Source organism: Schistocerca nitens, chromosome 9 (genome assembly GCF_023898315.1).
Source record: "Schistocerca nitens isolate TAMUIC-IGC-003100 chromosome 9, iqSchNite1.1, whole genome shotgun sequence".
In the NCBI taxonomy this organism is placed as follows: Eukaryota; Metazoa; Arthropoda; class Insecta; order Orthoptera; family Acrididae; genus Schistocerca; species Schistocerca nitens.
Window position 1 is genome coordinate 277,105,443 of NC_064622.1, and position 18,140 is coordinate 277,123,582.

Consider the following 18,140-nt stretch of genomic DNA (forward strand, 5'->3'; position numbering starts at 1 on the left):
TCCTCTGCTGAGGAGCATCAAGTTCACCTTTCTTCAGTCCATTCGGTCCTCACTGCTAATGGCGTGGTGATCAACCATGATAAATCTCAACTATGTTCCACATCTGTTACCTTCATTGGCCATTCCATCTCTGCCGATGGCCTCCAACTGACGAGTTCTCGTGTCGAAATCCCTCTCCCTGACAATTATGTGCAGCTCTGTCATTTTCTGAGTATGGCAAACTTTTACCACCGCCATATTCCTGAAACTGCCTTCGTCCAAATGGCCCTCACCGACGCTCTCTCTGCCAAGCACACCACTGGAAAATGGAAGTTGGAGTGGACCCAGCCTATGTTCGACGCTTTTGGTAACCTTAAAACTGTCCTAGCCAAATCTGTAACACTCACCCACCCTAAGCCTGTGACCCGTGTCTCGATCATGACTAATGCCACTGTCTCAGCTGTGGGTGCTTTCTTTACAGCAGCACACTGCCAACTCCACCCTGCCCCTCCGCTTCTTTTCCAAGAAACTGACCAAGATCCTGTGCAAGTGGTGAGCATTTGACCGTGAGCTGCTCACAGTATACGAGGCTATTAAACATTTTCATAGTGACCTTGAGGAGCGACCCTTCACGATCTATACCGATCACAAGCCACTCGTGGACGCTGCTTCTAATCCTGCCGAAGACCTTCCACCCAGGCGTTTCCGCCATTTGAACTACATACATCTGTCAGCACTCTTCCGACACATGATATATCTGTGGCACGGAGAACATTGTGGCAGGCAACCTTTCCTGCATCTGTGTGTTAACCGCATCCCTGGACCTAGAGGAGCTCGCCTGACTACAAGACGATGACGATGATATACAGCAACTAAGATCAGACAATGGCTCATTGCTCTCTGTCCAGCCCCATATACTGTTACCTGATTCAGCAATCCCTGTCCTTTGTGACACATCTATAGGCACACTTCGCCCCCTGGTCCCCATCACCCTTTGTCATAGGGTCTTTACCACCTTGCATGGCTTAGCTTACTCTGGGACACAGGCCACGACGTAGCTGGTTACGGAGTGCTTTGCCTGGCCTGGTGTGAAGCACGACTGTCGCACTTGGAGCCATGCATGCGTTCCGTGCCAGTGCAGTAAGGTTGGCAGGCAAGCCCAACCTCCTCTGGGCAAGTTTAACATCCTGAAGGGCATTTTCAGCACGTCCATATTGACATCGTTGGTCCCCTTCCTCTGTCTGAGGGTTACAGATATATCCTATCAGTTATCGATCGTGTGACCCGCTGGGTTGAGGTGGTCCCCCCTTACTGACATCAAGGCTGAGACTGTCGCCCATTCCTTCAACAACGTGGGTTGCTCGCTTTGGCTGTCCCCTATCTCTCACCACCGACCAGGGACGCCAATCTGAGTCACCCTGTTCGCACGACTCTGTGTACTCTGTGGCATCGCCAAGTTTCATACCACAGCTTACCACCAGCAGGTAAACGGCCTCATTGAGTGGTGGCACCGCACACTGAAGGCTGCCCTAATGTGCCACGGGGGCCTATGGTCAGAAGTATACTCTTAGGAACTTTCAAGCACATAAAACAAATAAGGTAGTTCTAATTAAACACATATTTTCAGTGGACAAGTATTTGTTCCACATATTTACGTGATGTTGTTGAAAGTTGATTAGCTTTAACACCAAACTGTCTAAGTTTCAATGCATTTTGTATGAAAGCTATGAGATAAGACATTATAGAGCAGAAAGATTTTGGGTCTCTTAGACGCACTGCTGCTGATATGATAGCTTATAACACCATTTCTGTCTATTAAACAAATGAAACTCCAGGTAAGAATATCAACAACGTAGGAAAAGAGAGATTACTACTTCCTGTAAAGAAGACACATGAAGTTGCAGACAGGTACAATTAAAAGACACTTGCATAAAGCTTTCGGGCACAGCCTTCATCAGCAAAAAAGAAACACATGCCACTCATACAAATAAGCAAGCATAATGCACACAGGACCGCCAACTACAGCATCTCGGGCATTCCGACCTGAGATGCTGGAGTTGGTGCTGATGTGTGCAAGATGTGTGCTTGCTTATTTCTGTTGATTCTAATTCCTTCAGATGTACTCAAATTTTAACAATGTTTCAAGAAATTTTTATTAATTTACGTCTTTTGAACAAGATTTTTTGTATTTTTAAACCATGTTCATTGTAAAGCGTGCAATAATAACTTATGCCATTGGTTAGTTCACACTATTATCTCGTGTATGTGTAAGTGTAAAACATGTCGCTGTGGTTTAGTTACAGCCACCTTATTTGTTTTGTGCAATAAGCTTTTAAAACTATAAAATAATAAATAAAATGACAAAGCATACGAATTATTAAATAAAGTTAATACATGTTAATCCATCAGACATGTAAGCCATCAGACTGTAGATTAGTATGACATTCACTGAAACCAGCTCCACTACGCCTGTTTATCGATTCATTTAGGAAAGTATTAAAAAATTATTCACAAAATAATAAAACACAGGTCACTTACGTTAACAAAAACACAAGGAATTAATTACATATACACACCTTCAGACTGATGTTATTTTGTTTGACTGTTTTGTCGATTTCTTAGTGAGGTTTTGTACTGGGTTCTACATTCATGGGTGGTTTTTAAACATCGAAAATTATTATATTTTTCCTATCAAAGCCCACCAACATTCTTCCAGAAACAATTTTTTCAGTTGAAATAGTCGGTTAAAACATAACAGCAATAATATACCTCTTTAGACACTTAAACATCAGAGAAAGAGTAGGTAATGAAACTACTGAGTTTCTGAAGAGTTATGGTATAATTGCTGTCTCAACTTTCTTACAATACGTTTTTGAACAGCAATATTTCCTAACTTGCAACATTTTAAGAGAAGATAAAGTGCTCTTTTTATTGGGAACTTTAAAATGCAGCGTATTATTTCTGCGACATACACTTATTAGTGAGGTCAAAATACTGTGTGCATGTGGTCTTATAAATCTGAATATTTATTCGAATACATTTGTGTAAAAAACTTTGTATCATGGTAATCAACGAAATGTTAATTTTATTTTAACCTAGAAGAACAAGAAAAATACATTTTGAAGGATGCTCTTCAAATTTCATGTAACTATTGTGATAGACTAGAGAGTAAAGGGACAAAAATACGTTTGTGTTAGGAGTGGTATTGAAGCAAGTGCATTGTTCCACCTTGCACCTTGTTTCACCATATTCCATTTAGTGCACTTCGCCACTGATACCTGTTTCTGAGACAGGCACAGGTCCAAGTGGAAGGAAGGAGGAAACGTATTCCCCCCCCCCTCTCCCCCCATGCTCCAAATAACATTTTCGCTAAAGCATGTATATTTTTACATGTACAAAGCAACCACACAGAAAATTATCTAGCCCTATATTCCCTACCTAAGAAAACAACAATATACTTTGCAGAAGCCACCGCAATCAGAGAAGCATAAAAAAAGTAAAAAGAAAGCTAGCTTCTTGCTACTGCGAAATGAAGGCTTTATCTCAGCCCACAACTGTAAATATGCGTTATTGGCAAAATGTCGTTTCTACAGTTGTATTTCATCCTAGTAGCTTCACACTAGGACTACTGATATTTTTAAAAATATCGGGCTTCCGATATATAGAATTTCGAGAAAATATCGCTATCAACCCTCGATGTCTCGGAAGAAGCTTTGATATATTTCGTTAAATCAGTAGTAAAAATATCGATGTACAATCTTATGAAAATATCGGCGCGCATTGTAAATATACGGCCGATTTTAGAGCTGTATATTTACGTATTGCTTTATTATTAGATATGTCTTACATCAGCCTGTTTATCCCCCTTAGAGCAAGGATTGCAAGGAAACCGATGCATGTTCTTGCTTAGCGATAACCACTTTGCTAACAGTGGTAACTGCATCAAAGTGACACAATAAAAGTGTCGACTTCCCTGTTTTATCATTTCTGTAAATTCTGGCGACCTAGCAGTCGTAATGTCAAAATGGCATGAATGTTGCAGTTTCTACTAGTAGCGCCAAGTGCGGATTACATCAGCATTTCCCCTCACACGTTTCCACCCATCGCAAAGACCAATCCTGTCATTTAGATTTTTGTTCATCATTTTCAGCAACTGTTTCTGGTCGTTCTTCAGCATTCGTGGCATCCATCTGGAGGACAATTTTCACATTTGTAAGCCTTAGTGCAGGACTGTGTACACAGATCCCACGGAATGCCAGCTTTGGAGGCGGTTTGTATCACATTCATTCGGCGATCCTCCAAAACAACTTTCTCCACTTGCTAAATCATGTCGTCACACTGGCTGGTGCGGGCCCGAGATTGTCTTGGTTTGTTGCCACATGACGTTCTGCTTTCTTTGAACTATCACATCCGTGAACACACGTTAGACGCATCCATTTATCACCCAACTGGCGAGAAATTTTAGTCGGTGTTACACTACCCAAAGGAAAAAAATAATTATTACACACTTTTCTTATAATGAAAACGTTACCATCTTAGATATGAAAAATAGTCATCACTCTCGCCACTGTCCCCAGTTTCCCCCCTGCTCATTGATTCTTGTCCTCTGCCGCTCCTCTACCACCACATTGCCCCAACACTACAGCTCCACGCCCTCCACATCCTCTCCCAACGAAACTTTAATCGTCTCCCATTATCCAACCATGAAACTCGCCTTGTATATATCCGTCCTACCACATCCGTGGGAGCCCTACTATACTGCACTTGTCAGAGCTCCCTTCCCCTTTCAATTCTCTCAATCCACTCCCTAAGTCTTGGTTCGGAACTGTATCCCTCTCCACTCTTCCCCCATCCATCATCGAAGCATTCACCCAAACAAACCCCCTCCCAAATGCTACCTTTAAATGCTACGTTTCGCCGGTCCGTGTGGCCGAGCGGTTCTAGGTGCTTCAGTTTGGAACCGCGCGACCGCTACGATCACAGGTTCCAATCCTGCCTCAGGCATGGATGTGTGTGGCGTCCTTGGGTTAGTTAGGTTTAAGTAGTTCTAAGTTCTAGGGGACTGATGACCTCAGATGTTGAGTCCCATAGTACTCAGAGCCATCTGAACCATTTTTGCTACATTCTCATGATACCCTTCCCCCTGGCAGTCAATACCCGCTCATCTTCAGTCATCCATGTATCTCTTTTAACTAGTCACTCATCGACCTTCCTGATTAATTTCATGCAGCTGTCTATCCGTTTTTTTTATCTTTGTGTGTGACTCTCATTTTCCATTCATCTGTATCCATATTTAAATTCATCACCGAATCAATCTTCGATGATGTAACTGACGTTCTGGCTTGTCAACTGCCATGTCCAACTTTTTTTAAAATTTTCCTCTCATGCGGCTGAAGAGAGGCAAATTGTATCCATTAGCAGCCCCCCCCCCCCCCCATGCTGCCCATATGGCGACAATAAATAAAAACAAAATCTCGCCGCTGCTGCTAGAGTTTTCTGGTATGTCTTTGCAATTTTCAAGCTGCTAGGTTAGTTTCGTTATCGCTGCCATGTTGTTAATCATCGCTGCTCCGCCATCTATTTGCACCAAAGAGGAACAACGTTCAGTGATCCGATTTTGTGGTCGGAAGGCTTATCAGGGGCCGAAATTCATCGAAGACTTTCAGTACAGTACGAGAACAGTGTTTTACCACAACCGAGTGACTACGAATGGATTGAAAAATTCTGAAATTGTGGCACAAGTGTTACGCACGATGAAGAAGCCGGACGACCGTTTACCGCCACAAATGAAGAAACCATTGAGCGTTCACGTGAAATGATTCTCTTCGACAGACGATTAACATTGACGAATTGGCACTTTGTCTGCAAATTAGTTACAGTTCTGCCTACGAAATCATCCACAACAGACTTGGGTTTCATAAAGTTTGTACAAGATGGGTCGCAAAACAACTCTCACAATTGCATAAACAAATGCGCTTGGACAGCTGCAAAAAAACATTTGGATCGCTATGGTAACGAAGGGCACAACTTCTTAGACAGGATCGTTACTGGTGACGACATGGATCCATCATTACGAGCCGGAGAGTAAACGGCAGAGAATGGAATGGAAACATCCAAATTCGCCGTGCAAGAAAAAGTTCAAGACCCAACCGTCCGCAGGGAAACTGATGCTTAAGTTTTTTTTGGGACGTACGAGGTCCAGTACTGGAACATTATGGGGAAAGGGGCACAACAATAAACTGTGTACGTTACAGTGAGATGCTTACTGCCAGGCTAAAGCCTGTAATTCGAAGCAAACGCCGAGGATTGCTGTCAAAAGGCGTGTTATTGCTCGACAATGTCTGTACGCATACTGCTGCCCACACTGCTGAAACGCTCCGGAAACTCAAATTTGAAGTACTGGATCATCCCCCATATAGTTCCGATGTTGCCCCTTCCGACTGTCACTTGTTTGGTTCACTCAAACAGGCATTAAGGGGCCGTCGATTCGCCTCGGAAGAAGCAGTGAAAGAAGCGGTGCATTTCTGGCTCGTAGCTCAACTGAGAACCTTCTTTTAGGAGGGCATCAGGAAGCTTGTACAACAATGGACTATGTCGAAAAATGATGTTCTTGTAAGTTTCCTATTTGATTACCATAAAATTTTATAACTAGTTTGCGGATAATAATTCACTTACCCTCGTAGTATTTCATTAGATTACATTGGATGTACTTTTGTGTCCAATTTACCTGTAATGGGGATCCTCATGGATGTAGAACATGTCTAGAACCACAATATACAATCAAAATTTACCAAGTGATACCGGTTGCGGAATAAGTCAAAACATCTTAAACATATTTTCAGTTAAAATGTAGGAACCATTTTGTCACAAAACATGTAAATGTACAATATATTGAGTTTTATATCATAACTCTTAGACTATTGTAGCCACACATCATCAAAGAGGTAAATCAGTCTACATCACTTGAGGCTTGTTTCTCACTTTCTTCAACTTCTGGCAGAGTTTACGTATGGTGTACGCTGTCTCAATCCTGTGATGCAAACTGCTTGCTGCGAAGAATGAAACTTAGCAGAGATTCGGTGATGATTTGAGCAGCCATGTCGTAGTATTCCATGAGGCCCACGGTTACTATACAAGATTGCATTACTACTAACGATTATGTGATCATTTTGGCTGATCAGATCCGTCCCATGGTACATCAGTTGTTTCCCACCCATTGTTCCAAGACGACCCTGTTCACTCAGCTCGCATCATCCAGGACTGGTTGTGTGTGCACGAGGATGAACTATCCCATCTACCATCGCCCCACAGTCACGAGATCTCAATATTATTGAGCCTTTGTGATCTACTTTGGCGAGAAGGGTGCGTGGTCGCAATCCACCACCATCATAGTTACACTGTGTGATCAAAAGCATCTGGACACTTCGCTGAAAATGATTTACAAGTTCGTGGCGCCCTCCATCGGTAATACTGGCCCACCCTCAGCCTTCATAACAGCTTACACTCTCGCAGGCATACGTTCCATCAGGTGCTGGAAGGTTTCTTGGGGAATGGCAGCCCATTCTTCACGGAGTGCTGCACGGAGAAGAGATATCGATGTCGGTCCGTGAGGCCTGGCACGAAGTCGGCGTTCTGAAACATCCCAAACGTGTTCTATAGGATTCAGGTCAGGACTCTGTGCACGCCAGTCCATTACAGGGTTGTTATTGACGTGTAACCACTTTGCCACGGGCAGTGCATTATTAACATGTACTCGATCGTGTTGAAAGATGCAATCACCATCCCTGAATTGCTCTTCAACAGTGGAAAGCAAGAAAGTGCTTAAAACATCAATGTAGGCCTGCGCTGTGATAGTGCTACGCAAAACAGCAAGGGGTGCAAGCCCCCTCCATGAAAAACACGACCAAACCATAACACCATCGCCTCTGAATTTTACTGTTGGCACTACACACGCTGGCAGATGATGTTCACCGAACATTCGCCATACCCACGCCCTGCCATCGGATCGCCACATTGTGTACTGTGATTCATCACTCCACACAACGTTTTTCCACTGTTCAATCGTCCAATGTCTACGCTCCTTACACCAAGCGAGGCGTCGTTTGGCATTTACCGGCGTGATATGTGGCTTATGAGCAGTGGCTCGACCATGAAATTCAAGTTTTCTCACCTCCCACCTAAGTTTCATAATACTTGCAAGTGAATCCTGATGCAGTTTGGAATTCCTGTGTGATGGTTTGGATACATATCTGCCTATTACACATGACGACCCTCTTCAACTGTCGGCTGTCTCTGTCAGTCAACAGACGAGGTCGGTCTGTACGCTTTCGTGCTGTACGTGTCCCTTGATGTTTCCACTTCACTATCACACCGGGAACAGTGGACCTAGGGATGTTTAGGAGTGTGGAACTCTCGCGTAAGACGTATGACACAAGTGATATCCCAATCAACTGACCACGTTCAAAGTCCGTGAGTTCCGTGGGGCGCCCCATCCTGCTCTCTGACGATGTCTAACGACTACTGTGTCACTGATATGGACTACCTGGAAGTAGGTGGCAGCACAATGCACCTAATATGATAAACGTATATTTTTGGGGGTGTCTGGATACTTTTGATCACATAGTGTATCTATTTTGCAGGAATAACGGTATAAGATTCCCTTGAAAACCATACATGGCCTGTATTTATCCATTCCGAGACGACTGGAAGCTGTTTTGAATGCCAAATGTTTTCCTGCTCCGTGTTAAGTATGGTAATACGTTATCTTTTGGCATTGTCATACCTTTGTCCACCCATTGCATATAAATCAGTCGGTTCTACTAAATTCATTAGTAGAGCGGAGGAAGTTGGCCACCAATAAATCCTTCAGGTTTCACTGAAACTGAACTTTACTAGTAGTTAAACTTGGCTGCTAGCAAGTTACTGAACATGTGTTCCTGAATAACACACGCTTTTCTGGACCAAAGGAAGTGATTTTAGATCTTTGTTAAGTTTATTGTTGTTCCTAGTACTGCTTCCACGAACTGAGCTGTTGGTTTTTAAAAAAAAAGAGATATAGTTCTTTCAATAAATTTCAATAAGGAATAAATGTATTGGGAAGCAGTAGTTAGTATTCCTGTTTCCTAGAAAAGGGCCCTGCAGGACGTTTCTGCGTTCGCTGCACAAAGCGAAGTACGCTAGCGTTTTAATTTTTATATCCCCATGTCTGACAGCATTCTCATTGCAAATAAAAATTTGTTCAGACGATTCAGCTGTTGAGTGTTGTCCTTCTCCAAGGTGAAATTTATGAAGCTGTATTCCTAAGAGCTTAACATTGCCAATCTCTTCTATTTGCTTATCGTCATAATTTAGGTATATGCTGGGAGGGGGGGGGGGGTGGAAGTGCACTTCTCACAAGTTCTGGACCAAGTTTTGAATTGTATATACTATGTATTTTCAGACTTTAGTCACAAAGAACCGACTAGGCACCATTCATTAATGTTCTTGAAAATTTCAGCAATGGTCTTTCTAAAACTTAACTTTACTTCCTGTTTATTGCAATGTTTATATCGCCAAGAAATGAAAAAAATGGCATCTAATAATGTTACTGATGATAGATCGTTGATATTCACAAGAAAAAGTAACTATCCCAAGATGGACGTGGAATACCACATATAATTAGTTCACAATTGGATGATTCCTGATAACTTATACAGGACTTTATCCTACTGTCACTCTTTATTTCGTGGCATAGAGATACAGCCTGAACCATTTTGTATCATTTCCTGTTATGCTACAGCATTCTGATTTACTTAAGAGGCTGTTATGTCTTATACAGTCAAATGCTTTTGACATGTCACAGAATATACGAATAACTTGTAAGTTATTGTCCAAAGAATTAAATATATTCTCCCTGTATGTGTCATTATCCTTCGCATTGTCAGAACCCTTTAGAACAGGGCTTCAGGGCTTCACAACATACGTGCTCGCAGAGCAAGGTGTGAGCAGCAAGGCGCGAGCACGGAGCAGCGCGAGCACGCTACCCCCACTACCGGACCAGAGCGGAGAGTGGGGAGAGTCATGTGGGGTACACAACAGCTGCCGCCAGTCGATGTAAATCCGCGGCCACCTGCAGGGATATCACTCACGAATTATTACTGCGACAAATGAAACAAATAAAGGAGAATGTACACGTGCCACATAATTTTATTAGCTTAGTGTATGCCTCTACCATCTGTAGACACTGAAACTAAAGAATTCCACGACAATCCTATATTTTCAACACTTTCTTCAACACTACTTAAAATATCACCTCCGGTTGTAGTGTTCTTCATGGCTACTACATCGAGGAGCTCCTCCCTCACCTGAAGATCTCTGTTAACACCTCTAATAAATATGGCAAGCTGCGCTGTTCCAGTGATATCAACACTTTCGTCCAGAGCTAGAGAATACCCCATAAAATCTTAACAGATATTTGAAAGCTGGCTCTGGACGTCGTCTGCCATGTCCTGTATGCGACGCATAATGGTCATGTTAGATAATGGCACAATCCGAAACTGTTCAACTTGAGATGGACACAAATGTTCCGCTGCAATTACCAAACATTCTTTTATTAAATCGCCATCAGTTAAGGGGCGCAGGGATTTTGCTAAAAGCAAAGCAATTTTGTAACCCACTCTGAGAGCTGCCTCAGTTGATTTTTCTTCGTCGTCCAGATCTTCTTCGGATAGCTTCCTTTTATGTTTAATAACTTCCTGTGCACGATCTGGTCAATCACATTTTCCAAGTCCGTAGTCTTTCGCGTGGTACGACATATAATGTCGCTGCAAATTAAATTTCGTAAAAGAATTCAGCGTTTTGTGACATACTAAACATTTTGCAACACCATCTTTTTCAGTAAACAGATACAATTCCTCCCAATGGGGGTTGAACTGCGAAAGCATGGTTGGGGTTACACAACGACGACTTCACATGATTCTTAACCAGCGAAGTGACTGTTAAGGGCTGATCGTAGTACTTTAAACGTTACACAGTCGGCGCGAATTCAATAGGCACGCTGCGGCCCTATTCAAACGTGCGCGCGCATTTCCCCTCCCTCCCCTCTCTCCGTACTCCGCGACCTTGCAGCTGCTCGTGAGCACGTGCCTGAGCAGACGTGAATACTCGCGCTCAAAACCGGCCAGTTGTTAAGCCCTGCTTTAGAATTTCAAACTGTGGCTTTTACAATATATTATTTGAAGTGAGGTGGTCAAGGAACTGATTATGTATTACTCATTTCCAAAATTTTATACAGTGCTGTCAAAAGAGAAATTGGACGTAAGCTTGGCGGTATTTCCTTGTCTCCTTCCATATACGGACGCTTAACTTAAGCATATTTCAGCCAATCAGGAAAAATGATAAATTTCTGGTTACATAAATAACTGAATGTGTTACTAAATTCTGGAGAACATTTTTAATTCACTTTGTTGATATTTTATCGTAACCACCACAATTATTTGATTTTAACTATTTATGGTGGACCTTACTTGCAACGGTGTAGTAAAGATCATATTCATGTTGCTGGAGTTATCTGTAATGGCTGGTCTGAGATATTCTGTGGCAGCATCTATGAACAACTCCATCTTTTCAGTGACAGTTGTGAAATGCTTTTAAAACTGTTTTGCGTTGTTGCATACTTCTGTTATCAATGTATCATCTGCTCTTAATACTATGTGCCCCTCCTTATCTCCGATTCTACCAGTCACCGCTTTTACTATTCCCTACATTGTTTGAATTTTGTTACATGATGTGACTATTTTATTCTCACCATGCATTTGCTTTAATGTCTGTATTTTCGTGTGCAATATTTTGTTGAATTTTCCTCTAATGAGCTATAGTATTTATATCAGAGTTGTTTCGGATTCGGATTGACAGATACAGCTTGCTCTTTGTCATACAAGATAAATTTATTCCTTGAGTAATTGGTGGCTTCTTAGTAGACTTTGGTCTAATCTGGGTGACTTTTGGCGGAAAAAAGCTTTCAAATAAAGTAAGAACATTATTAATGAAAGTACTGTACTTTACAGGCACGTCATTAGCACTGTATACATCACACTAGCTCCTTTTTTTTGTGGAATTTTCTAAAATAATTTTTGACTTAGGTCTACTGACTACTCTTTTGAACTCTGATATATCAGATTTTGTATTCTGATCAGTAATATTAACGAAAGGAACTGTATGACATGATCTGAGAAGCAATTGAATATTATTTCTGTAATGTAATTTTGTTCATTAGCCCATTTATATGGATATTATCAATGGCTGGTTTTGAGCGATTATCTAACCTAGTTGGAAAGTTTACCGTAGAAATAAGATTGAATGATGAAGTTACTGACGGAAATAAATTCTTAGTGGAAGAGTTTTAAGAAAATCGATATTACACCCACCAGAAAGTACGATTTTTTTTATTGTACATATGGCTCTTGAGCTTCGAGGTGATTGAAGAACAGATTAAAATTACCTGTGGGCGCCCTGTACACTTACTATTATAAAGGATTCATCATAGATTTGTTGCAGACAACTACACCTACTGCAAAAAATCTTAGGTAACTATTAACTTCCAAGCTATTAATATACAATAAGAACAACAGAGCTTCCAACACACTTCCCTAATGTACACATGAAGCTACTTCAACATCTGGCGACGACTCTCCATCCAAGATAACATCCCTGTCCTTCATACCAAGAAATCCTCAATCCAATCACAAATTTCTCTTGATACCACATAAGTTCGTACTGTCGATAGTAGGCTTAGGTGTGATACTGAGTTAAATGATTTTCGGAAGTCAAGAAATATTGCATCTACCTGCCGGCTTTGATCCATGGCAGTCAGGATGCTATTTGACAAAAACGCAAGTTGGGTTTCACATAACTGATGTTAACGGAATCCAAGATGTTTGATTTGGAGGAGGTTTTTCTGTTCGAGGCATATCATTATGTTTAGGGTCAGAATACGTTCTAAAATTCTACAGCAAATGGATGTCAAGAACACTGTATGGTAGTTTTTCAGATCACTTCTGCTATCCTTGTAAACAAGTGTTACATGTACTTTCTTCTAATCACAGGGAATAGTTTTTTGCTTAGGTGATAATGGTACGAGGGTCACTCCAAAAGAAATGCACACAATTTTTGTAAAAATACAGTTTTCATTCTGCATGTGTGGAAGTTTTACAGTGTGTAGATACATCCTTCCCGCTTGTTTTCAAACTTAGTTCAACCTGTTCCCGTGAGTGGCGCCGTCACAGGATGTCTTCAAGATGGCTGCTACACTTGACGTTCGTCAGAAACAATGTGCTGTCACAGAATTCGTGTGCTGTGAAAACTAGACAGTGGGAAACATCCACAAGAGGTTGAAAAATGTGTATGGAGATGCTGCTGTCGATCGCAGTACAGTTAGTCGGTGGGCAAGCAGGTTACATGATGAAAGCGGGCACGGCAATATTGAGCATTGTCCTCGCAGCAGCAGGCCTCTTACTGCACACACTCCAGACAATGTGCAGAGAGTTAACGAATTGGTGACTGCTGACAGACGCATCACAGTGAACGAATTGTCACACTACGATGGGATAGGGGAAGGTAGTGTTTGCAGAATACTGAAAGTGTTGGCGTTAAAAAAGGTTTGTGCCAAGTAGGTTCCCAAGATGTTGACATGGGCTCACAAAGGAACAAGAAAAACGGTTTGCAGCAAACGTTTGGAACAGTAAGAGAATGATGGAGATGAATTTCTTGGAAGAATTTTGACAGGTGATGAAACATGGCTCCATCATTTTTCACCAGAGACGAAGAGGCAACCAATGGAGTGGCATCACGCAAATTCCCCCAAGAAAAAAAAATTCAAAACCACACCTTCTGCTGGAAAGGTTATGACTACGGTGTTTTTCGATTCCGAAGGACTCTTGTTTTTGGACATCATGCCAAGAGGAACCACCATAAATTCTGATGCATAAGTGAGGACACTGAATAAACTTCAAGCTCGACTGAGTCATGTTCGAACACATCGGCAAAAGCAGGATGTTTTACTGTTGCACGACAATGCACGGCCACATGTCAGTCAAAAAACCATGGAAGTGATCACAAAACTCGGATGGACGACACTGAAACACCCGCATTACAATCCTGACCTGGCTCCATGTGAGTATCATCTCTTTGGGAAACTGCAAGACTCTCTTCATGGAACAAAGTTTGAAGATGATGTCTCCCTTGTGCACGCTGCCAAACAGTGGCTCCAACAGGTTGGTCCAGAATTTTACCGTGCGGGTATACAGACGGTGGTTCCAAGATGGCATAAGGCAGTTGAGAGGGATGGAAATTATATGGAGATATGAACATATTGTTCCTAAAGGATGTATCTACACACTGTAAAACTTTCAAACATGTAGAATAAAAGATGGATTTAAAAAAAATAGTGTGCATTTCTTTTGGAGTGACCATCGTATATGGTAGTTAAAACGAGGGCTAACTCAAACCCAAATTCTTTGTAGAATAAGACAGGGATTTCATCGGGTGGAGCCTTGTTCAGTTCTACCATTTTACTATTTCTCGACGCCACTGATACTAGTGTCTACAGCACTCTTTGCAGCAATGCGTGAAGTACAATGTGGCAGTACTTCTGTGTCTCCCTTAGTACAGGAATATTTAAAACCAGTGATCAGCATTTCACATCTTGCTTTGATATCGCCAATGTGTCACTTGACATAGGGCCAGAATGTCTTTGGCTTTCGTAAGAGATCCTTTGCTAATATTCTGTCATGGTAGTTGTCTAAGGCTTCATTGCCCCCTTGACGGTGAAACGATTTTCATTCAGTATCTCCTTATCTATAGCACTTTGCTTTGTTTTGCACGTATTGCGCTGTAGTGTCTGTTTTTCTAGAAGTTGCTTTGTGAGGACTGTATACCATTTAGGGTCCGTCTCATCACAAACCGTTCTTCTAGGTACTTATCTGTCAAGTGCATGGTCAATTATTCTTCAAAACCTATCCATTGTTCGTCTACATGCTCTTATCTGCAGCTGAGTGTTTGGAGTCACTCAGTGAGATACAATGGTACTGCTCTTGGTGAGCATATAAAACCTTCTACTGGGTTAACTGCCGTTTATACTTTGATAATGGTTGCTGCTCATGGGCACTGATAGCAGTCTCGTCTTCAAAGACGTCTGGTCTATTTGATGCATTAGGGGTAATATGTTTTTATCGTGAGTGGGCATCCGAACTCTCTGTTGTAAAACAGTTTTCAGAGAACGCATTTAGTAATGTTTCGTAGAAGGCCTTTTCACGCCCAACACTTACAAAACTGCAATCATCCCAAGCGATTGTTGGATGATTAAGGACTTTAGAGTGTATGTGTGTTTAATGTTTTCAGTTGTATTACATACAAACAAATCATTGAGAAGTGTGCATTTTGATCCATTGTCAAGTCGTGTTGATTTGAATAAACGAATTAACAGATTAAGCAGCGCTAATGATTAAACAAATAATGAGAAGACTTTGGCAGGAGGGGGAGGAAGAGGAGTGCGGAAGTGGCAATGTCGAAGTTGTCGTCGACACATTTTACCGCTGTTCCTATCCCATTCACAGTATAATGCTTTCAACTATGTCTTTTCTATCCTTTATCAGCGAACCAAGCAAATATGGTGTTTTTACGAGACGACTTTAGACATGTCTCTTTTTCATTAGTACTAGCGATGGAAGAAGACTGTCAGTTCAGCATATTCTCCTTAATAAAGGCACGTTTCCCTCTACGTTTACGATGTGAATGGTTGCTTACCTAATAGGAGGAACGAATGCTGCAGCTGCTGCTTGAGCGCTAGTGTTAACTGATCAGTCACTCTTCTCTGCACTCATTTTAAGTTCACCCACTATCAGTTTGCGAATGTATGATACCGCGTTATCATTGCGTCATTGTTAGGAAGCTGAGGTGTGTCATTCGACTGATAGCCAACGGAGTAAATACGTAATTTTTACACAGAAAGAGATAAGATTTGTGGAACTGTTACCAACCACTACCTGGCGACGGTGCGTTATCTTAAACCAGCCGACATCTCAGAGTGCCGCCGCCTGTGGAGAAGACGTTCACGTGTTATATGTCGTAATGGAGTTTCTGCGATACGCAGCTTGTCCATTAAAGCTCATTTACGATCACTCACAACATTTCACTAATTTGGAAAATCTGAGCCCCCCTCTGACAAGTCAGGTGGAAAATCAATAATTTAACGGTGCATAACCAAGAATGCACAACTTTTAAATAATGATGGACGCAACTTATATTTGCATTGAATACTGACATTGATGAAATTTCTGAAGAATTGCTGAAAAAAATGGGTAACAACAGAAAAGAACAATGCTTCAGTGTAATGCAAATGCAAATGAGATTTGGCATCATTGGCCGGGAGGCCCCTTGCGGGGCAGATCCGTCCGCCTTGGTGCAGGTCTTATTACATTCGACGCCACACTCGACGGCCTGCGCGCCGGATGGAGATGAAATGATGATGAAGACAGCACGACACCCAGTCCCTGAGCGGAGAAAATCCCCGACCCAGCCGGGAACCGAACCCGGACCCGCAGGACGGGAATCCGTCGCGCTGAACACTTTTTTTTTCGATATAGTTCGTTGCGTTTGGTCGGGGCGGACGTCACATGACATCCGTTCAAATTGATCGTTGGTTCCTTGACTCAGTTTTTTTTATTGCAGAGAGCACGCGGCCCTCTGACCGAACACTCAGCTATCGGAGCGGACATTCAGTGTAATAAATGACTGCTGCGAAAGAGGTGTCAGACCACAGGACTTCACACAGTGCAGAACTGTTACCATATCTAAAATGGGAAATGCAGATGATTGCACCAGTTATAAAACACTATCAATGTAATCACATTCCTCCAACACATTCATTAACATATTTAAAAGGAAGATAAAAGGAAAAGTAAATAAGTACACTGTAGAAGACCAATTTGGATTTAGATAAGGCAGAGGAACAAGAGATGCAATTGAAGACTTGTGCGAGCTATTCGACAGGATGATGGATATAAACAGAGGAACTTATCTTACCTTCATTGATTTAGAAAAAGCTTTTGACAATGTGAACTTCGATCTACTCTTTAGAATTATGAAAAATATGGGATTTGACTGGAAGGATAGAAGTACGATTAATCAACTGCAGTCCGCAGCTCGTGGTCGTGCGGTAGCGTTCTCGCTTCCCACGCCCGGGTTCCCGGGTTCGATTCCCGGCGGGGTCAGGGATTTTCTCTGCCTTGTGATGACTGGGTGTTGTGTGCTGTCCTTAGGTTAGTTAGATTTAAGTAGTTCTAAGCTCTAGGGGACTGATGACCATAGCTGTTAAGTCCCATAGTGCTCAGAGCCAATTTAGTCAACTGCATCAGACCAGAAAACAACAGTGAAGATCAGTAAGGAAGAGGAAGAGGCCAAGATTAGAAAGGAAGTTAAACAACGTTGTCCTCTATCCCATATTTATTTATTGTGTTCATCGAGGAAACTATTCAGATCACGAAGGAGAAGACAGAGGGAATAAAAGTCAATGATGATAGTTTTGTTATATTTGCTGTGACATCGTGATAGTTGTAAACCCCGAATAAGCATTAATAGAATGTGGCAAGTCCTATCAGACACTCTTAAACTATGGAAATTGAAAGAGAAGAAACGGAAGAGAAAAATAATGGTAATACGGAAAATTATGGAAGAAATTAAAACCAGTATAAAAACTTATAATGTCAGAACTGATTGGGTGAAACAATTTTGTTATCTCGGAAGTACGATCACAGAGGAGAATTCACTGATTTGACAAAACTCACGAGATACCTCCTAACATCGTGTCGGACCTCCTTTTGCCCGTCGTAGTGCAGAAACTCGACGTGGCATGGACTCAGCAAGTTGTTGGAAGTCTCCTGAAGAAATGTTGAGCCATGCTGCCTCTATATGCTATCCGTAGTTCTGTGCGCCACTGATCACGTAGAACTAAGTAATAGGGGTGGAAAAACAAACCTGAGACAGAACTGAGCTGTACTGAATGCAAGTTCCAAACAGAATAGTAAGATTGGCATTATGTTGCTAACAGCAAGTACTGTTAATGAATGAACAGGTTTGTTTCCAAACAAGACATAGCACACATCATTTATATTTTCAGTGTTGTTCTG

General features: G+C 41.9%; 1 protein-coding gene across 3 annotated transcripts in view; it reads right to left on the reverse strand.

Annotated features, from left to right (window-relative positions):
- Positions 1 to 15,871, reverse strand: part of LOC126203351 (glutathione S-transferase 1-1-like) — a 78,575-nt gene extending 62,704 nt beyond the window's left edge. The window contains exon 1 of one of the 3 annotated variants that reach the window (XM_049937642.1): positions 15,760 to 15,871. Coding sequence is in view for 1 of the 3 variants with exons in the window: in XM_049937641.1 (XP_049793598.1) it covers positions 6,707 to 6,738 (32 nt within the window). In the remaining 2 variants the exon portion in view is untranslated. Of the gene's footprint in view, positions 1 to 6,706; positions 6,809 to 9,940; positions 10,077 to 15,759 lie in introns of those variants that run through there. The other 2 variants (XM_049937643.1, XM_049937641.1) reach the window with 2 other exon arrangements.
- Between the last annotated feature and the right edge of the window lie 2,269 nt (positions 15,872 to 18,140).